Source organism: Neovison vison, chromosome X (genome assembly GCF_020171115.1).
Source record: "Neovison vison isolate M4711 chromosome X, ASM_NN_V1, whole genome shotgun sequence".
Classification (NCBI taxonomy): Eukaryota; Metazoa; Chordata; class Mammalia; order Carnivora; family Mustelidae; genus Neogale; species Neogale vison.
This window is the reverse complement of record NC_058105.1, coordinates 29,208,760-29,231,426: the sequence shown is the minus strand read 5'-3', so window position 1 is coordinate 29,231,426 and position 22,667 is coordinate 29,208,760. Positions and strand designations below refer to the sequence as shown.

General features: G+C 42.9%; 1 protein-coding gene across 2 annotated transcripts in view; it reads right to left on the bottom strand.

Annotated features, from left to right (window-relative positions):
• Nucleotides 1-432: 432 nt before the first annotated feature.
• Nucleotides 433-22,667, bottom strand: part of LAMP2 (lysosomal associated membrane protein 2) — a 35,295-nt gene continuing 13,060 nt past the window's right edge. The window contains exons 4-9 of one of the 2 annotated variants that reach the window (XM_044235700.1): nucleotides 19,129-19,287; nucleotides 17,834-18,021; nucleotides 16,547-16,669; nucleotides 11,253-11,316; nucleotides 10,566-10,730; nucleotides 433-943 (exon numbers count right to left, since the gene is read on the bottom strand). In XM_044235700.1, coding sequence (XP_044091635.1) covers nucleotides 804-943; nucleotides 10,566-10,730; nucleotides 11,253-11,316; nucleotides 16,547-16,669; nucleotides 17,834-18,021; nucleotides 19,129-19,287 — 839 coding nt within the window. In that variant the 3' untranslated portion in view covers nucleotides 433-803. Of the gene's footprint in view, nucleotides 944-5,316; nucleotides 7,805-10,565; nucleotides 10,731-11,252; nucleotides 11,317-16,546; nucleotides 16,670-17,833; nucleotides 18,022-19,128; nucleotides 19,288-22,667 lie in introns of those variants that run through there. The other variant, XM_044235701.1, reaches the window with a different exon arrangement.

Below are 22,667 nucleotides of genomic sequence, written 5' to 3'. Positions count from 1 at the left end.
ATAGAATATTTCTATCTTTCAATGCTAATCAGGCATCCAAAGAAGAGAAAAACACAAGGGGGAAAAAAGGCAAGTGGTTACATGTGTTTGCATCTTCTCAGTCTCTACTGCTGAAAAAGAAACAATTTTTCTAAAACTCTAGTTCTGAAGCCAGCTGAAGTTCTGGTGTGGCCCCTTGGGGCTGTTTTTTACCTAGGGAAAAAAATCACAAGCCCGAGATACTGACTCCATCCTTAAATTGAACTCAAAGAAAACAGCAAAAGTCATATAACCTAAAAAATGTTGATGGTCCTGAGGACATTCAACTGAAAACCAAGTTTGAGCATATCTGATGGGCACTTATGTCACATCGACATTTATTTAATGAACTAGACACAAAAGTACTGTGGTGAGCTTAAATCAGGATAGTTCTCATACATTAAAACAGAACACTGGTGGTGAAAGAGTATTTATTAATTCCATTGAGAGACAACTGCACATTTTATTCTTATAATGGCCATGTTTGTAAGTTTAAGGCATCTCAGGACCAAAATCTGGCTGAGGCCTCTTAAGATAGACCTTAACATACTGCACACCGATGTGTTTTTAACCAGTTTGTCTTCAGGACCAGTGAATACAGTATTTAATTTTCAGGTGGGAAAAGAGAACAGTTTTTATTCAGAGAGACTTCTCTCAAAATGCTGGGACTGATTTCAGAATTACCGTTTCAACAAGATCAATCTTAAAGAGCAACGTGTTTCAAGATGGAGAGGCAAGAAAATCTCATGCGCGTGTATTTTATGTCATCGATCAGACTGCAGGTTCTAGAACTGCTCATATCCAGCGTGATGGCGCTTCAGACCAATAAAGTAAGCCAGCAACACTAGAATAAGTACTCCTGCCAACGCTGCTCCCACCGCAATGGGCACAAGGAAGCTGTCGTCATCTGCACTGCAGTCTTGAGCTAGACGTGGAGAAAGGACAATTGAGAACAGGAACAATGACACAATTTCAAAGCCGCAAATGTTGTTAACACACAGCCTTGCCTTTGACACCGCGGCCATCAGGCTTTGGCCTTCCTCACCAGCGAATGAAAGGTTCCATGAAAGTGATCCTCCAAGGAACCAAATTATACATTTTTAGGTACCCCGCTCCCCCCCCCAGCCCCCCGCACAACACAGTCATTTGGGATGAATGACAGATTTTCAATTGATCACTGACTTCCCAGATTCCCTAAACAAAATATAATGGGTAAATATAATGAATCTTTCCTTGATGATCGGCTGTGGGCTTTCAGGGGGCAAACTGCTGATCACGTAGCAGCAGCACAGCGCCCAGAACACCACTGATCGTGGGGTATTCATGAAATGAACCGAACGAAAGGGAACAACGCCAAGCGGACATGCGAACTCCACGCCCCGCACTCGCGGGTCGGCTGGCGTGGCGGCTTGCGTCCAGCATGAGTCAGACAAGAGAAGCAGTGGTTCTAGTCTTGGAAAGGTGCTGTCACAGGGGCAGGCAAAGCACAAAGCGTCACGGAAGCTTTTCGGAGAGACACTCGACTCAGCCTTGTTACACAAGACATACTTTGAGAGGGGACCCTGGAGCTGAGCTGTTGAGGACCAGTAGGAATTCACCACCCAGGTAATGGGGGAAGCGCGTTCCAGGGACAGGAAACAGCACAGACAAAACTAGCTGGAGGGGAAATGCAGGCAGAGCTGGCAGAGCTGGGACGGCCGAAGGGTACTCAGGGCTGGAAGAGGCAGGAAGAGGGTACTAGGACCAGCTCACAAAGGCACTGTAGGCCCGACGTATGTCCGCCTTACACTGATGGGAGGAAAGAGCACCGTGGGATTTCAGGCAGGGCGGAAGTCATTCCAACAGGAGACTGGAAGCGAGGCGGGGCCTCTACTGATAGAGGCCAGAGGACCAAGAATCCGGTCCTGACCTGAGTGACCTGTGAGAACGAAGCGCAGATACAGAAAGGGACAGACTAGATCCACTGAGAAGGCAAAATGGACCAGATGTGGACCGAGGTTAGTGGTGCGAGGTGATACAGTGGCTTCCAATTCCCCCCTTGAGTGACTGCGTAGATACTGCTGCCGTTCATCCCAATAGGGAGTACTGGAGGGAGAATGTATGTGTTCAGTTTTTTTGGTAGTTATTTGCATGTGGGAAGGGTCAGGAGGGGTAAGGGCAAGAGGGAGACGTTCAGTTTTGGACCTTCTGGGCTTCAGATGCCTGTGTCCCAACCAGGTGGCAGTGAAAAAATGATTAACCTGAGTGGTCGTAAAAATCACGTTTGTTTCTCAGCAAGAGCAAACAATCTAAAAAGGCTCAGAGACACAAGCCCCGGGGACACTCCTATCTGAGGAATAAAGGAGCAAGAAAAAGAAAAAGGCAAGTAGACAACGGTGCCACAGAAGCCAAGGAAGGGAGTTTCGATTAGTACGGGGGAAGAGCGAGAGCTATTAGAGAGGCCACGGGGTCTGTGGACATGGAGGGTATTGGCTGTGAGGCAGATCGCTGCTGCTTTAGGAGCAAATGGGAAGCGATCGTTTAGAAGACCAAGAACTTGGGTTGGGGAACATCCAGTGGTCATCCCGAGAAGTTTGGAAGAGAGGGCACAAGGGAGGGAGTCAGAAGGTGAACAAAAGGGTCTAGAAAGTGTATCTTCAGGGTGGAAGAGACTCAGATGCGTTTGTAGAATGAGGACAAGAGCCACAAACAACGGACCGAAGCCAACAGTACGAGGTCTCCCAGGAGGTAGGTGAAATGGGATCCCAGAAGCAAAGCCAGGGAGAGTGGAGAGGAGGAAGGGGTGGCGCCTGCAGACAGAAGGCAGTTGGGATGTTGAACCCCCACTTCTGATTCCCACGTCCTTGCCTCTTATTGCCCTAGTTCTCCTCCTAGCTCACAATCTACCAGGGGTGGATAAATCAGATAATTATGCTTATTAGAACTGTGTCAAAGAAAGAATGAATAGGCTGCCAGGCAATTCTGATCGTGCCCGCGTTTAAGAAATGTGCCAGGCTTTTGCTAGCCTCTGCGTAATAACTGGGAACAAGATGCAATCCTGGAGTTTATGGACTTTATGATATCAGCTTTGGCTGCCAGCTCAGTGAGCTTTTTTACTTGCTTCCTGGTTCTGTTAGAAATCCGGATAGCGGAGACTGCCGGATGTCTTGGTGTTAAGAGCACCCAGTTAGCGGACTCCTCCCCTTCAATTTCCCAAATTACCACCCACCACATAAACCGTTAGGTGACATGAACCATAAAGTATTATGCCTTGGATTTAATGTAACTTGGTTTTTAAAAAATTCATTAGTAGATTAATTTCTTATTCTGGCAACGGATTCACTGTCCTCCTTTTCCCAAATTGGGTATTTGACCTAGTACTGAAACAACTTTCATAAATACTGCCAATAAGGCTTTCATGTAAGACAAATATTCCCAGAGTAGATCAAAAAGGCAATTCCACTAATACAAAGATCTTTCTAGATGCTGTCACTTACTTAAAATGCTCTCAATTAGTATGTGAAGTATTAATTTATAATAACTATTGATTTTATGAATTCAACCTTTAAAAATTCTTTAGGTAATGGAAAGACATTTTGGAAAACAATGATTTTAATAGGATCACATCCTGAGGAAAAGAAAATCTCATTCTTTAAGTCATTTCCACCTGATTTGCATAATGTACACTGGAAACCAAACTGAAAATATGGGGGGGAGGAACAGTATATTTGTGGAAGAACTTAATGATTAATTACAGAAGCAGTGAAGATTTTTAAGGATAAAGGTTTCGTGGCCATTGAAATGTCAATGTAAAGTTTCATGAAGATTAAAAATACTGTTAATCCTCATTTTTCTTTTAGCTCAGAAGTTTTTCAGATACAATTTTCAGTGTGAGTTGGAAAGCTGAGACACACATTTGTAATAAAATATAAAACAAATTCATCTTTTTGCCAATTGTGTCAAAATTTCTATTTGGAAGAATCAGCATTAAGAATCATATTCTTGGGGTGCCTGGGTGGCTCAGTGGGTTAAGCCTCTGCCTTTGGCTCTATCAAATAAATAAATAAAATCTTAAAAAAAAAGAATCATATTCTTATGTGACATCTTATTATTTACATTTTAATTTTAGATCTACAGTCAAACTGAAGTATAGGACATGAATCTGAAAATAATTGAAGCTACTCAGTATGACCCAAACATGTCTTTTACTAGTTTTAAAAACAAGATATGGTAATTATTGATGCAGAAAGTTAGTTACCAGAGTAAAGGAGATGGGTGGGAGAGAGATGAGCCCAAGACAGTGTAACCTTATCTACTTAAAGAAATGAGGATGAAATGGTATCATCTTAAAAATATCTGAGTCTTAAAAGAATTCCTCCTGAAACATGCAAGAAACTTCAGATGGCACATTTACACTGTATATAAAATATGTTCTTGATTTTAACTAGTAGCTTATCAGATTCCTTCTAAAACTCCTCAAATTTTCATTGTAATAGAAACTATCACTCACAGAAATGAAGAGGAACAGGATTATAGAGACCTCGGTGGGCCCCCAGATGAAGAAACGGAGACCCCAGAAGTTAAGCTGCTTGGCCAAAGTCCCATGGCGGCCAGTTGTAGAGCTGGGAGTTATGAGGATTAACTGGCAGTCAGGGAGCTTAAGTGGGGAGGCCAAAGGAAAGTTACTAGCCAGGCTGCCAAGTTTTTGTGTGTGGGAAGCTATGGCAAACTTGGAAGGTTCAAGTTGTTTTAGGGTGATCGGACAGTGACTGCACACAATCCTATTTTGGTTTAGATCAACAGCCGGGTCACCGGGTCGATCGGTGTGGCAGCAACCCGCACCTATTAGGAGCAGCCTCAACTGAGAGGGGCTGAGGAAAGTGAAGAGATACTCTCAAGCTTTTCCTATGAAATACATATTCTAGATCACTGGTTTTCTGATCTACACACCAGATCCCACTCGGGACCTTACGCAACCCCACCCCCCAAACACATGCACACCCGTGCTCACACACGCAGGCACATGCTTGTACACGCACACATGCCCAGACCTGCTAAGTGAAATTCTCTAGGAATGGAGCCCGGCATGTGCCTTTTTCTAACAAGCTTCCAGGGGGTTCTTATTCTAGCAAGCCCAGCATTGGTATAGAGCTATCTATGCATAGGAACATTTTTCTAGATGGTTAACACACAGAATATTCTGGAAATAACTTAGTTCCACTTCTAAGCTTTTCTAAAATTCTCTCTTTTGGAAGAAATTTTCATTATGTAGCATACAAAATTTTTACTTTAACCAACAGGAAAAAATGTGAGCAAATATCCTTAAGAAATAAAAGAATCTTTATTGTTTGTTTCAGAAGCAGTATGTTAAGCAAATGGACAGGCAAATATCTAAAGAGAAACACCATACATCGACTAGTGGTTTAAACATTTGAAGAAAAAAAAAAAAACCATGGAAAGTATTTACATGGACCAGTTTCTTTATACAAATGCTAAAACATGAAAAACACCCAGAACCAGATAGCAATGTTAGACCATCACGGTATAAACCCAGTAAAATGAACAAAACTACAAAAGGTATAAAGAACATGTGGCTACAGGAAATAACAGTGTAAATAAGAGTATATAAACTGGCCCATGTAAAATAAAAAAATATTCAATGAAGTCAGAGTTTCTATAAACAGTGCTAATTAGAGGTATTTTAGTATGAATTAGGTATATAATCTAAATGTAAAACCTTTTAGAAACATGAACAGCATTAAGCTAGTCCCATCTGCTTGTGCTTCCAATTTTTATTTTCCAAAATAAAAGGCTGCTGTTTCGACTCATGAGAAGTATCTAACGTCTATATTCTTCTAAGCATTACCCATTCATATAAGGTTAACAATCATACACTAGAGCATTATTTAAGTAAAAAATAAGTTTTAAAAATCAGATTTCTATTTAGTCCTCAAAAGGTGCCTTAAGCTGGCAATGCAGCTCAATGTAGCTGTAGGGGAGGGGCTGGTCAGGAGATTCCAAGCCAGTAAGAGTTTCAGGCTACTCTAAGCAGAGAGCAAATATAAGTGGAAGAAAATTTTTACCGCTCCAATATAACTTGAAAGATACTTAACGGTCATACACATGCTAGCATGCAATTGCCTGTGTGCGTGTGTTGTGTAGAGCTAAGCTACCAAATTAATTCAACATCAGTAATTGTTTGGAACCCAGATGTCCCATTTTCTAGTGAATATGGGGGCACATCATCTCCCACCTCCAAAACACAAGCACCTTCCATATAGGAGTGCATATTAACAACTCTTTAATATTTACTCAGCCATTCCAACACCAAAAAAAAAAAAGATCTCCTGGAAGCAGCGCAAAATCCTTTGTGTGTTAACTATCAAGCTGAAATGTTTTGCTTTCTCATATAAACATTAGGTAGTGCACAGTAAATGGACAACTGGTGCATCTCCCAGGGCACAAAACCGATCACAAAGTACATGAATGAATAATGATTCTACCATAATGAACAATGATAATTCTAAGTTTTGATTAGCACAGAACCATTTAACGGTGAAAGCCAATTTAGTAAATGCTGTGTCAATGCAAGCTGGAAACGAAGAACAACTTTTTAATGGGATAAGAGAAGACCAAGACTTTTGGATTAGGTGCAAGTTACTTGCTAAGTAGAAGTGCGCTTCTTTAGCAGAGTTCTAGAACTTCCTGGCATTTCTTCTTTAAGAAAGAGAAAAGGAAAAGAAAGAAAAGGAAAGAAAAAGAAAAAAAAAAGAATACAACAGCACTAGCAAAGATACTGCACTAGCAAAGATACTGCAAAGCTGAAGAGAAACTACATTCATTTTAGCAGGGTACCTAAAGCCCAATTTACAGGTATGAAGGACTAATGCCCCAAATTGGCATAACCTAGCAATTATCTCTAAAGCACCTAGAAAATAGATTGAAATGCCCAGTTGGAGTCTTGTGTCTTGCCATTTAAAAGATGGAAAATTCCAGATTTTTTTTAAAGGATTAAACAAGATTAACACCTATTCCAAAATGTATACAGCTTTTGTACCTTTTGTCATTACAGCCACATCAAATACAAGTATATTCAAAAGGCATTAGAAAAGCATTCATTGCTAAGAACATAATACCAGACTCTATGCGAATCTACTGGCGTAACTCTCATAGGTCAAATATGCAGCAATGCCAAAGTCACTAAGTTAACCTGCAAACAGAATCACAAAAAAATACAAAAGGAGCAAGTACAAATCCACTGTAGGATGCACAGTCTCAATTTGGACTACATGCAGGGGAAAAAAGAATCTCTTTTTGAAAAGTGCTTCTCCTAAACTGTTTGCTTTTAGTCAGAATACATAAAGTGAAAACACTGAAATCCTAACTCAAGATAACAGAATGGAGTCAATCATCCAGGTGACTTTACACATGCTTTTTGCCACAGAAATTAACAGTTTTAAATTCCATGGTTGAGGAAACCAAAATCAGGTGACTAATTTGTAGTTGATATTTTCATGGTGTTTTTATTTATTAAGTTTGAAATCCCCCACACCACCCATTCTAAAATGAGAACTGCAACTAAATATACCTGAAATTGAACAGTACTGCCATGTTGGAACTTGTACTTGCTTTATTATATTGTAACAGAGATCACATACGGATTAGTATTACAGAGTCTGATATCCGGCATAGCTTTTTCTTCTGCCAATTAGGTAAGCAATCACTATAACAATAATCAAGCCTGAAAGACCAGCACCAACTATAATTGGTATTAGAATGGTGTCATCATCCAGCGAACACTCCTGGGCTGTAGGTGAGAAAAAGTGTGTAACAAATAATGAGTATAATAAAAAATGAATGTCCAAAAGTAAAAGATGTTGATTCAAAAGTCAGAAAGGCTCTTACAAAATCAACTTTAAGGAATTAAGACAGGTATATTTCAATGATAAAGCTACAAAAAAGTATGGATTGCTCTAGAATTAAAATCCTAAACTTATTTGTCTCTTCTTTTGTCTATGTATATTCATATATATGAATACACACATACTCATTTATATCTAGGAGTAAATACATATGTATGTGTATGTATTTCATATTCTAAGTCCCTTCCAGAATAAAGGAGTGAAAAGGGGCATCCGGGTGGCTTAGTCCGTTAAAGCATCTGACTCTTGGTTTTGGCTCAGGTCATGATCTCAGGGTCCTGAGATCCAGCCCTCCATCAGGCTTCGAGATCAGCAGAGTCTGCTTGAGATTCTCTCCCTCTCCCTCCACCCCTCGCCCAGCTTACACACATGCTCTCTCTCTCAAATAGATAAATACAATTTTTAAAAAATGTTTTTTAATCTTTTTTTAAGAAAAGATTGTATTTATTTATTTAAGAGAGACCAAGATAGCAACAGGGAGGACAAGTTGCAGACAAGAGGGAGAAGCGGGCTCCCAGCTGCACGGGGAGCCCAGTCTGGGGCTCTATCCCGAGATCATGACCTGAGCTCAAAGCAGACATTTAACCGACTGAGCCACCCAGCTACCCCAATAAATAAATAAAAACTTTTTTTAAAAAAAAGAAAAGAAATGAGGAGAGTGAATTCTAACCCATCTCTATATAATATAGTCAGATTAGCCTCTAAGTGCTAGAGTGAATGTCTTTTGGGAAAACTGAGAACAGATCAGAAAGGTTTCATCAGGGGATTAGAACCACGCTGACTCTGGAATCTTTCAGAGCAGAGAGCACACTATAGACTGGAGGCCCTATCTGGCCCAAGAGCTAAAAATGGCTTTTCTCCGTTTTTATTTCAATAGCCAAAAAAAAAAAAAAAATCCAAAAAAACAAAAAAAGAAATTCTGTGATACAGGAGCATTATATGAAATTCAAATCTCAGCAGCCATAAATAAAGTTCTGTTGGAACCCAGCCACACTCATTTATTTATTGCCTGTTTATGGCCGTTTTCGTGACAACAGGAGAGCTGAATGAATAGTGGTCACAGAGCTCTTATGGTCTGCAGACCTGAAACGCTTCCTGTCCATGCCTTACAAATGAACTCTGCACACCCCTGACCTAGAGTGTATGATCTTAGTGGCTACAGAAGTCAAGAAACGGGGACCTCTTACTGATCTGCGTTGTGTTTACTACATTTATTGAGCTGGCAACCCATAGGGGCTAGCTTTTCTATTTCCAGAGAGTCGTCTGATCCAGTAAAATCCATTCAACGCTCTTTGACCTGACTACAAGTCTACTTCCTCCTCCTGCACAGGCAAGCATCAGCGGTGTGTCTTATCCACAGGTACCCAGGGTCGGGAACCTAGCTCCGCGAACACATTACACGTTCGTTACCGCTATCGAATGCTGCGTATTCCTTTGGGTACCATTTTTAATTTGACATACAGAAAAACCAAAGTTTCAAATTCGAGAAAAGAACACAGCTCATTGCTATTACAGCTGACTAGATAAACAAGACTCGAGCTGGTATCCCGCTGCAAATGATTTTCAATTCTAAACACCAATCTGGACCTAAAATTAGGGTAATAATGGAGGGGAGCTAGATAACGACTCAAAAATAAAACTATGAAAAGGATTAAAATAATTGTAGTGCATAAGCAAAACCGACACGAGGGAAAATGAATTCTTGAGAAAAATTTCTAAGTGTGATTAACCTCTCTCGTCACGAGAGTGGTAGGATGAAGATCCCAACTTACCCGGGCCTAACCAGGTCAAGCTGGGGACCCAGAGCCACCGCAAAGGTGGCCACATGGTTCACGGCAGCACGTAACTGCCGCACTGCCTTCTAAACCATAGAATTAATTGTTAAAAAGGAGGTGGATGGTTTGAAAAGCTCTGCTCAGCAGAGCTGTGATCCACAAAGCCCCAATCTTAAGTAAGCAGTTTAAAAGGACAAGTTAATTAAGGAATTTTAGGGACTTTTTTTTTTTTTTGCCTACGTGCAAATTTTAATCTGGTAATGGCAAATGCACCTTTCATATTCATATAAACACACTGCCATGAGCCCTCCACAGAAGGTTTCAGTAAAAATCTAATAGATACCACCATGAGCCCTGAGCAGATCTTCCAAAACGCCTCATGCACACTGGCGTTATGCTTTTAAAATGCTCCAAGTCACGTGGGATGGCCAAAACACTGTCCATGGTATCTGAGGCTTTGCCGAACCATCACCTTCTGTCTTAACAAAGTAAGACCAGACTGCTTTTATTTGTGTATGAGAATATTTCCAACGAGAAGAGGGCCCCCAGAAAACAGATCCCAGCTGCTCAAAGCTGCCATCCTTCCTACAAACTAAAACTCAGAAGGGAGTGTCTATGAAGTCATCGGTTTTGAGTCTTAAGAACTTGGTTGCAAATAAATGGGTTTCCGATCCCCACACACAAAAAATCCACTTTGAGCAAAATGAGTTCACAGAACTCGCTCAGGGCCACGTGAATGCTCCAACAGAGTCACAAGAGATGAATTCATATTTCTCTATTTCAGTGCTTAAATTTCCATGAGTCAAAGGAAAAGCCACCTATTAGTCAACGTAAGAACATAAATTATTGATAAAACTTGCTCATCTCTTACCTGTAGAGTATTTTCCTTCCATCACATTGAAAGGCTGAACCCTTAGATCAAAGGTATTTATCTGAAAGGCTCCAGACACAGAAACGGTCTGCTCTTTGTTACACATGTAAGAACTTCCCAGGGGGGCATCCCAGTAGCTCAGATTGTTATTTGCGATGCTGAAAACTTGAAAGAAAACAAACATGTTAGGAGCTTTTTTTTTTTTTAAAGTAGGCTCTACACCTAACATGGGGCTTGAGCTCTCATCCAAGATCAAGAGTCGTACATTCTACCCACTGAGCCAGCCAGGTGCCCATTAGTAACTTATTATACCAACAGAAGAAATGGGACAGTTCTCAGAATTTTTCAGTGAAGTATAGGAGCCTGGGGTACAGGGTCTACCAAAAAAAAAAAAAAAAAAAAGCGATTCTTAGGATCACTAGGTTTCCTATCTTTCCATAGCTGTTCCTGTGGTCTAAAAATCAGTCATCCTTAACTATTACCCACCCTATTTGAAAACAAGGGGGACTGAAAAGATAAAACACTCGAGTTCTCAATTACTGATTTTCAGTTGTGGTCAAGGGACCATTTTTACCCAAATTCTTCTGTTCCATGAAGTAAAAGGCACTATTTGGTAACAAAACAAACTATGGTTTCTATGCCTTCAGTGTAACTCACTCTCTTCCCCAAGGGCAATGCTTTGCTTACCAGAGCCATTAACCAAGTACACGCTGACATTCACTTCCTTCAGATAGAATCGGTTTTCATTTTTCTGTTAGAAAAAGAGTATCCAGTTAATCAACACATCACAACCGTCTACAGGTACAGTTAATACCTACAGATGAAAAGCAACCTAATACTATGAACCAGAAGATAAAACCAAGGATCAGACCCGGACCAAAAGAATGAACTGCAGCTAAGCAAAATTAACAGAATCCCTTTTTCCTCTGTGTTCTGTCTCCAATTTTGGGGCCAAGGATGTAGTCATGTGGTTCTTCGATACTCAACAATTCGTTCCCTCATTTTATTCCTCCTGTCAGTTGCTAAGCCCCCACCCACTCTAGCCTGGATCCTGTCAGTCTCTTAACTGGGCTCCCTCCCTGCCCTACAGCCTCTCCAGCTGGGAGCTTTCCTTGCCACTATTATCTCAGTGAAGCACGCATCTGATCAGCCCGTCATTCTAATTACGTCAGTGCTTAGCATGTACAAGGCAACATATCTAAGTGCTCCAGGGAACTAGCCAAATGAACCAGGCGTGGATCCTGCCCCCACCATGTTTGCAATCTGCCAGGGAAGATAAGATAAATACATGAAGAAATAACCATATTGCAAAAAAGACAGCAATCAATTATAAAAATTAAAAGGAGATAGAGGGGGGCGCCTAGGTGGCTCAGTGGGTTAAAGCCTCTGCTTTCGGCTCAGGTTATGATCCCAGGGTCCTGGGATCGAGCCCCGCATCGGGCTCTCTGCTCAGCAGGGAGCCTGCTTCCTCCTCTCTCTCTCTGCCTGCCTCTCTGCCTACTTGTGATCTCTGTCTATCAAAGAAATAAATAAAATATTAAAAAAAAAAGGAGAGAGAGGACTTCCATGTAGGGGAGAAGCAAAGCAATGTAAGCTTAGGGATATGCCACCTGAACTCTGCCGAGTCAGGGAATGAGCAGGAAAGGGTATTCTGGAAGGCAAGAGCAGGAGTAAAAGGTATCCAGAAAATAAGCACTATCACAAGTACGCCATCATTTGAAAATTTAGTGCCAAGCGATGTTCCTAAAACTTTACTTATAAGGCACCTGGGGGGCAGCTTAGTCAGTTAAGCCTTTGTCTTCAGCTCGGATCATGATCCCAGGGTCCTGAAACTGAGCCCTGCATCAGGCTCTCCACTAACTGGGGAGCCTGCTTCCTCTCCCTCTGCCTGCCTCTCTGTCAAATAAATAAATAAAATCTTAAAACATTTTTTGAAGATTTTATTTACTTATTTGACAGAGAGAGAGACAGATCACCAGTAGGCAGGCAGGCAGGCAGATGGTGGGGGGGAGCAGGCTCCCCACTGAGCAGAGAGCCTGATGCGGGGCTCGATCCCAGGACCCTGAGACCATGGCCTGAGCCGAAGGCAGAGGCTTAACCCACTGAGCCATCCAGGCGCCCCATAAACAAATAAAATCTTTTTTAAAAAAATTTTACATGCAAGCTATCACTGAATAATTGTAACATGTTAAGTGATTTTCCCCCAAGACTATACCATCAGTGGTCAGCGAGGTGGGATTTGAACCCCGGAAGCCTGGCTGCAGAGCTGAAGCGCTGGTTGCTACTGGGCTCTCCTACCTCACAGAACACAGCGAGGGAAGCATGGGCTTCCTAAGTGAAGGGAAAGGAGGACACAGAGAGTCAGACATGCAAGATCCGCTGCGTGGCGGGAGCGGGGGGAGGGGGCGCGGAGCGGGGAGCAGCTTGGGGAGAGAGATTTGAAAGAACCTGCCGTGGAGCTTAGAGGTTATCTTGTCCATAAAACAGAACCGAAGCTTTCTGAGGACGAGGAAGATGAAACGAATGCAGAAGAACACTGAGGGGGGAGAGGAAGAGGACAGACTGGTTGGGAGGCTGGGAGGTAAGAGGCCACGCAGGCTGGACTCCGAGCAGAGGCAGTGGGGAACAAAAGCGGAAGGGACAGATGCAGAGAAATGTCAGGAGGAGGCACAAAGGAGGACTTGACCACCTCATTACACCTTTCCTCGCCTGAGGCTATGTCTCGGCTTGGCATTCAAGGCTCCTTGCAATTTGTCCCAACTACTTTCCCATACCTGTCTTTCCCTGATTATGCCACGTGCCTTATTCGCCAAGGTGGTCGTGATTGCATTCCTTTTTCCAGAAATGATCTGTACTTTTCTGCTTCCTCCCCTTATCTCCCCACGTGTACAAACCTATCCTTGAAGGTCCAGCTCAAATGTCGTCTCTTCCATTAAACCTTCCTAACTCTCCTCCACCCAGCATTAACCACTGCCTCCTCTATGCTCCCACAGACTTTGTCTTTTCTTCTGGTCTATCATTCATCCCAACTGGAATGCACCTTCCACGGATCTCTAACTGCCCTCAGAATCCAGTTCCAAAGTCTCAGCATAGCACTCCAGATCTTCCACAAAAATGGTCATTATTTGTACATTCTTATCTTTACCACTGAACTGTGAGATCTTTATTAATACAGGGCTTCTTCTTTGAATCCCACCATGGGATCCAGCACTCAACACACTCAAACTCAAGAAATTTTCCTTAGAAGCATCTATCATGACAGGGTTGAAGATGGGCCCCAGTGAGGTCTGGGTGACATTACAGGTGTTTCTTCATTTTTTGAAGAGCCTACGGCATGGTTAAAATGCCACCATTTTGGTTTATTTCATTTTTTAAAAAGATTTATTTACTTGAGAGATACAGGACAGAGACAGCAAGAGAGAGCAGGAGTGGGAGCCTGATGTGGGGCTCGAGCCCAGGACCCTGGGATCATGGTCTGAGCCAAAGGCAGAAAAGGCAGACGCTTAACCCACTGAGCCTCCCAGGTACCCCAAAATGTCACTGTTTTGAACTGCAATCAAAATAATCTGTTGGGGGCACCTGGGTGGCTCAGTGGGTTAAGCCTCTGTCTTTGGCTCAAGTCATGATCTCAGGGTTCTGGGATCAAGCCCCACATCACATCAGACTCCCTGTTCAGTGGGGAACCTACTTCTCCCTCTCCCTCTGCCACTCCCCCTGCTTGTGCTCTCTCATCAAATTTTTTTAAAAAACGAACTTTTGGCACGCCTGGGTGGCTCAGTGGGTTAAAGCCTCTGCCTTCGGCTCAGGCCATGATCCCAGGGTCCTGGGATCGAGCCCTACATCGGGCTCTCTGCTCAGCTGGGGGCCTGCTTCCCCTTTCTCTCTCTGCCTACTTGTGATCTCTGTCTGTCAAATAAATAAATAATCTTTAAAAATAATAAAAATCTTTTTAAAAAATAAAATAGTCTGCTGGGAAAATTAGATATTGTAATTATTAAATACTTCCCCACAGGGGACGCCTGGGTGGCGCAGTTGGTTGGACGACTGCCTCCGGCTCAGGGCGTGATCCTGGAGTCCCGGGATCGAGTCCCACATCGGGCTCCCAGCTCCATGGGGAGTCTGCTTCGCTCTCTGACCTTCTCCTCGCTCATGCTCTCTCTCACTGTCTCTCTCTCTCAAATAAATAAATAAAATCTTAAAAAAAAAAAAAAATACTTCCCCACAACAGTCAGAAGAAACCATGTTCCTTTTAGGACCCAACCACAGCTAGAAAAATCAAACTCAATCACTCCAAAGGGAAGGAACCTAAAACACCACTTTCTTCATTCTTATAGTATAATCTCTATGAGGTAACTTTAAAAGAGAACATGTCCAGGGAGGCCTGCTCTTACCTCATCGAAAAGGACGAGCCTGACCAGACATTTTTAATGTTAATCCTCTGGTCATATATGTACTGTAACAGAGGAAAGATTTCAATGCTGGTAAAGGGAAGATCCTTATAAACCTTTCTAAAACTGTAATTGCCTGATACAGTCCTCAATTACTCCACATATATTCCACAGAGAAAAGGGCTTCAGACTAAAGATACTAAGTTCAGACTTGAAACAAACTCCACACTCCTAATTTTTTTATGTATCAGATGTTGAGAGTGTTTCTCCATCCTAGATAATACAACCTGATTTAAAAGCAGAACTGGTTTTTTTATTATTATTTTAAGATTTTTTATTTATCTGACAGACAGATCACAAGTAGGCAGAGGGGCAGGCAGAGAGAGAGAGAGGAGGTAGGCTCCCTGCTGAGCAGAGAGCCGGATTCGAGGCTTGATCCCAGGACCCTGGGATCATGACCCGAGCCGAAGGCAGAGGCTTTAACCACTGAGCCACCCAGGTGCCCCCAAAGCAGAACTGTTTTTTAATCTACCTATACAATAACTCTCAGTTTGAGAACTGCTGGCAGCTTAACGTTTTCCCTGATGGCTGTCCCCTTTCCCATTTGCTGAAACACGTGTGTACACACACACACACACACACACACTCACACCCTCAAAAATTATGAGGGTAATAGCTGCTTCTGAGAAGGGAGAAATAAAAGTCCTCAATGATGAATTTATGCTAGCAAGAAGTAGAGCACATAGGCTTAACCTAGAACCTTCTCTTTAGGGTTCAGCCCTTCATGCAAGCATGAACAACAAAAACCCGAATGCTACCATTATATACTACATTGATTTAATGAATTTATGCATGGTAAGTACTTACACAGAGCCTTGTGGGTGGCAAGTACTCAATAAACGTTAACTATTATTATTCCTGATACTATGACAAACAGTATAGCCTCCAAAAAGCCTAAAATATTCAAGTAAACAAACATGAGTTTTCTAACCAATAAAAGAGAAACGTGTGAGGGAAATTACTTTTTACCTTTTATAGCATGTAATATATAAATATATACACTTTTTTTCTTTTTTTAAAGATTTTATTTATTTATTTGACAGAGAGAGATCACAAGTAGAGGGAAAGGCAGGCAGGCAGAGAGAGGGAAGCAGGCCCCCCGCTGAGCAGAGAGCCCGACGCGACGCGGGACTCGATCCCAGGACCCTGAGATCATGACCTGAGCCGAAGGCAGCGGCTTAACCCACTGAGCCACCCAGGTGCCCATAAATAAATACACTTATATTATTAAGTATTTCTACAGCAGATAGACTAGAGATTATTTTTTTTTGATGTGGGTTAATTTTTGCTCCTACCCTCAAGTCTTCATGAGGGCAGAACAGTCACTTCTGGTGAACATGAAGCTAAGAATCTAGTCCGCAGACCCCCGAGGTGACTGAGGGGTTAAGAGGGACCAATGGCCCACACTTTATCATGAAGCAGTGCTGAAATGGAAAACAGAGCTAAATCCCCTGCTACACACACACAGCTATTTAGACTTTCAGATGTGTTTCTAAGAAAACAGCCCAGATCTCAGGGAAATCTGTTACTCACCACAGCGAAGACGAAGTCAAGATACTTGACGTTGCTGCTGTTCAGGCTGAGCAGGGCACTCCGAGGCTGGCAGCTCCCAGTGAAGTCCGTGGTGTTGGGGTTGATGTTAATAATTGAAACCACCTAGAGTGGAAGAAGAGGGAGAAAGGTACAGCTGACCCGGGCGAGTCCATAGCAAAACCTTATGCTCTAATAAACAACTTCGGTGGGGGGGGGGACAACAAAAAATGCTTTTGTCTGAATACTTAAGTTTATGGTGTTTTACTTTCAAAAGAAGTTGGCCCAGGCCCTCAAGATATGACTCAGACAACTTAAAAAAAAGGAAAGAAAAGAAAAACAAGAAGAAGCTTCCTCAGTAATGAGCCAAATGAAAAGACACATTTTTATGGAGCATAAGAGTCATCTGTGCCGCTCGCTTATTGAGGGCGCAAGACTCTGGAAATGGGATGCGTCCGTCAGCACGCCCCCTGGAGGCGCAGGGGAACACTGCAACCACAAGCGCCACGGCAGACGCAAGCCTGGGGTGCGCGGCCACCGTCTGAGTCATGGAGAAACAGCTGCACTTTCCCCTAAGTCAACCTACACTGCGTTCCAGATACAAATGTGAAGGAGTTTTATTTTAAACGGACTGTCTGTACTCCGATCTACTGATGGTAAACAGAATCTAAACCCCGAAGAGTCCCTGAAATGGCTAGGTTTCCGGCAGGCCAAGAAAACCCCTTGCCTGGGACATTAACTCTTCGTGGTTACAGTAACTCTGAATTTATCAGCCCTCAACAAGTCAACATCAAATCTCCATTTAAAACAGAATTGGGGCAGGGGTGCCTGGGTGGCTCAGGTCATGATCCCAGGGTCCTGGGATCGAGCCCCACATCGGGCTCTCTGCTCAGCAGGGAGCCTGCTTCCTCCTCTCTCTCTTTCTCTCTCTCTCTGCCTACTTGTGATCTGCCAAATAAATAAATAAAATCTTTAAAACAAAAACAAAAAAACAGAATTGGGGGCACCTAGGTGGCTCCATTGTTAGGTGGCTGCCTTTGGCTCAGATCATGGTCCTGGGGTCCTGGGGTCGAGTACCACATCAGACTCTCTGCTCAGTGGGAAGACTGTTTCTCCCTCTGCCCCACTCCCTGCTCATGGTCTCTCTCTCTCCCCCCTCTCAAATAAAATTTTTAAAAATCTTTAAAACAGAACCAGTCTAGCAACAAAACTACTCTTGGGCCAGAGGTAAGATAGAGCATCTGAAGGGAGATATGAGAAGAATGTATCAATAAACACAGAGAACTATACCTTGTTGTGAGTGAAGTTCAGCTGCAGCCCCATGGTAGCCAGAAGACAAGTACCATTGCTGTTATTAACCGAGTAGGATCCCACCTCTGGTTTCTCCTTTGGAGTAGGTGCTGTAGTGGGGGATGGTGCAGCGGTGGAGGTGATGGGCACCACAGTGGTGGAAGTTTTATCTTTTTCACACAGATACTCTAAAGAAAACAAACAGGACAAAATAAACTGAAGTGGCCTTCTTCTTAATTCGTAAGGCCAGGAAAGAGCAAAATATTTCTCACAATACAAGTTCAAAGAGTTATATTAGGGGGCTCAGGCAGAGGTTCCCAAACTGCTGCTTCAGATACTCAGGGGTCTCTCAGAATTATGACACACCCAACACATACAAATGCTTCCTCCAGGGGTGCCTGGGGGGCTGGGGGGGTTAAGCCTCTCAGCTGAGGTCATGATTTCAGGGTCCTGGGATCGAGCCCCGCATCGGACTCTCTGCTCAGCAGGGAGCCTGCGTTCCCCCTCTCTCTGCCTGCCTCTCTGCCTACTTGCGATCTCTGTCTAATTAAAAAAAAAATGCTTTCTCTACTTCATACTTCAGCTACCACACACTCATCTTTTTGCGCCCTGATGTCCCTTTATTCACAAAGAGTGTCACCTGCCTCTGATGTGAAAATGAGAGATTTAAATCTGAAAACATCTCCCTCCTACCCTCTTCTTTCCCACACACAACCACCAGAAGGAAGGAGAGTGTTCACCAGAGGAACATTTAGAAATCACTACAGGGTTCAAATACAAATGAACCCTCTATTTGTTTCACCCCTTCAGCAAACCAGAGGCATTTCAACCTCTTCTTAGGAAGGGCTGGTCGATTTTCAGATCTGGTGAATGAGAAACTATGACATTTCCATTTAGCTATACCTAAGTTATAAAAGCAGTTTCTAAGTAAACTCAAGATTCAAACACAAAAATCTCATTCCTAAGCTGTGGTCTTGGATCATCAAAAGCTAAAAAGCTGATGATCAAGCAAGCTATCTGAGGATTTGTTCAAAGACTGGGTTTGATCCGCTGAAAATGCTGCAGGTCAAGCATCTGCAAAAAACCATCCCCATAATGTGTGCATCATCAACTTGAAACTGCGAAGTCCCACAGGAACAAGAATTATGGTTATCTGCAAGAACCTTACGGTCCGGTGTAAGCTACGAACAAGTCTTAGTGTAGAAATACTTCCATATAACAAGACTTCAATGCAAGCCAGCTGGTATACTCGAAGCTTAAATCAGGATCCAAGTGTATCTGTTTGAAGAACTCACCTTTTGTGCTCACTGTGCCATTCTGGACAAAAGCCTGTACGTGAACATCCCAATAGTACTGGACGACACCGCTGTTCTCTAGAGTTGATAAACTATTGCATCTGAACATGTCGTTCAAAGGAATTCTGAATCCCACAGCGTCACGGACGGTCAAAATTCCTATAAAACAAAATTAACACTAACGGTTTCCAAGACGGCATGAGAAAAGTGATCACGTGAATTTATCTGCAGACTCTCTCCTCCTTCAGCCGTCCTGCCTCACCGCATCCACATGGGACAGAGGACACGGCATGTTCAAGAAATGACAAATTCGGGGCGCCTGGCTAGCTCAGTGGGTTAAGCTGCTGCCTTCAGCTCAGGTCATGATCTCAGGGTCCTGGGATCGAGCCCCACATCGAGCTCTCTGCTCAGTGGGGAGCCTGCTTTCCCCCCTCTCTCTGCCTGCTTCTCTGCCTACCTGTGATCTCTCTCTCTGTCGAGTAAATAAATAAAATCTTTTTTTAAAAAAATGAAATGACAAATTCACTGGGGCTGAAACAGAGCGAGTAAGGAGGAAAGCCGTGATGGGGGTTAAGAGGGAAAGATGAGTCACAGGTGGCCACGTGTTGAAGGAAACTGGAGGACAGGTTAGGCTTTATTCTGTCAGCAGTGGAGGGTGAGCTTGAGTTTTTAAAGCTGGAAATAAATAACACACATATAATTTATTCTAAGGGAGATGACAAAATCGCAGGGGCTAGGCAGGGGCAATAACTTCTGAGGGAAGTCATTAAAGAAGGAAAGTAGTTAGAAGGCTGCTGCTCTGGCTGAGGTAAAAGGTGAGGGGCTGCCTAAATTAAGATGGTGAGAGGCAGAAGACAGACAGCGAAGAGGCCAAACTGAACACACAGCTAACGTACGATCAACAGGGCCTCGCGACCAAAGGAAGGAAGGAAGATGGATTCGGCAAGGACGTCAGAGGAAGTCCTTACTTTTGTGCTACTATCCCGAAGTCAGTTACAGTTACTAAAATGAGCTTCTGGAACCTCTTCCTGGCTAGCATTTCAAGACTATTCCATTTCAGGATATCTTCAGAATGTGAAAGGAGTAAGTTACAGTCAGTCTGTATGGAGTTTTTTATTGTAAGGCCCATGGTGAAGAGACTATGACCACAACTAACCACACCCAAATGGCTTAGTTTCTTCCGGAGAAGCATCAAGGAAGGAAGGGATACAAGGTCCTTAACAGGGGCTTGTCTTCAGGGCCTCTCCATGAAGTAGCAAAACAGCCAATTAATGCTGTCATGGCACCCCCTAATGGCCAAAGCGGGGAAAATTTTAAATCAAAGAAATAGAACATTTTTTCCCCCAAACTGGTTTTTCTCACTGTTAACGTAAGTGAGTAGGTATTTGAACTGTCTTATATAAACAGAGCTCAGAAACCATCTACAGACAAACTGGAGATATACTATGAAACGATAATTTTTTAAACTATGTATTATTTATGAACATGTACTGATTAGTCCAATATAATAAACAGACCAATAGGAAGGCTCCACCCCAAGTTCCTAAGAGTGGCTGCCACTTGGGAGGCAGAGAGGAAAATGACTCCGGGGAGTGAGTACAAAGGAAACCTCAAATGTATCTGTAAGGCTTTATTTCTTTAAATAAATAAAAAGTTGAGGCAAAATATGAAAGAAATGGCATTTATAAATTCTGGGTAACAGATACATGTAGGTCTATTACATGACTCTCTGGACTTTTCTGTACTTTAATCACGAAAAAAAAATTTAAAAGAAAACAGCAGTTTTCAAAATTACTCCAATTATCAGATGCCTAAAAATAAAACACTAAATCATTTCAAAAACAACAGTCCATTTAAGGAAACCATTCTAAATTCCAAATAGTTTCAAATATGTTATTTCATAGATGTTGGTCATTTAAAAAAAACTGCATTGCTCATTTAAAATAAAAACAAGGAGAGTAAGATGTTAGAGTCCACGGTTTTTCCATTCAAATCTGTCCCATCTGTCCTTTTATCGCCACCCCCTTGATCTTGGCCCTGGTCTTACCACCTCTTGGTTACTGCAGCAGCCCCTTAACGTGGGCATCTCTGCCTGCGGTCTCCTCACTTCCCAATGAATCCTACAGAACATTCTTTATAAACTACTGTTCTCTGCTTTTGTTATGTCATTCTCCTGCCTAAAAACCTAAAATGGTTCCCCAGTGCCTAAGCCATCAAGCTAAATGCCTTTCCTTGGCTTCCAAGGCCCCCTATAATTTAGACCCGCTGCGCCCAGCCAACTTGATTCTCCTGCTACACACACAGCCTCTATTTTCATCAGGAAGCTTTCCAGCGACTGCTGCTCATACCATGCTTCCCCCTGCTGGAAAGCCTCCGCTCCAACTCCCTGCCTGACTCAGCTCGTCCTCCTCTCTCCTCCAACACCCGCCGACCTCTCCTCTGGCTCGCCGGCAGACGACTGGTTAGGACACATTCAGACCACGCACTCTAGAACCAATCCGGCGTGTTCTACTTTTGCCATCGAACTTGGAAAAACCATTTTGCTTTGTCTCCCCAACTTGTTTTACAGCTCCTTGAAGGTGAGGGGCAAACCGCAGCCTAGTTGGAAAGGACAATGCAGGGCGCAAAGTTAAATACACAAGTAAACCAGTTAACAGACTCGCTCTAGTTATCCTTTCGCACGAGATTAGGAAAGAGAAAAACTAGGACTGACTTCCAAGTCTCTGTCCCTGTTGCCTCCCAAGTTTTGTATGAGCTCATTCACCTCTGGGTCCTGAAAATAGATCTTTTGCTATCCATACCTCCAGTGAGTCATTTATCCCCAGGGCTTGCAACTAAAGACCATCTGCGTGTGTTTCTGGGGTTGAAAGGAAATACTATCTGTGAAAGCTACTTACAGACACCCTGTTGACCCAAATCTCAACAGAAGGGAAAGAAAGGAGAATTACAACCCCGACTAAACTGAAATCTCCACTATCCGTGCCCTCAAAATACTCAGTACAAAATAAAAAATCCAGTATGCATTTCAGTTCTAAGAGTGACAAGAATGCCTTATTGCTAATGCTTTTCCGAGTTGGTCTGGATCTGATATTGTCTCCAAATAGCAACATTTTGCCTTTCATTTTGCCTTTAATTAATTATTTACTTTTCAGTCCAAATCCTATCTAAATGGTTAAAAAAAAAAAAAAGATCTGAAGATGAAACATTTCTGCTGATCTCAGGTTACTGAACTCGTACAGATTTAAAATCTCTATGGGGGGTGGCCTGTGTGGCTCAGTCATTAAGCGTCTGCCTTGGGCTCAGGTTGTTACCCCAGGGTCCTGGGATCCAGCCCGCATCAGGCTCTCTACTCAGCCGGAAGCCTGCTTCTCCCTCTCCCACTCCCCCTGCTTGGGTTCCCTCTCTCGCTGCCTCTCTCAAATAAATAAAATCTTTAAATAAAAAAGTAAAAAATATCTATCCCTAAAGGGTGTTCTCACTCATTCAGCATTTGTTGATGACCCACTACTGAATGAAGTAAGTAAAAAGAGTAAAACCCA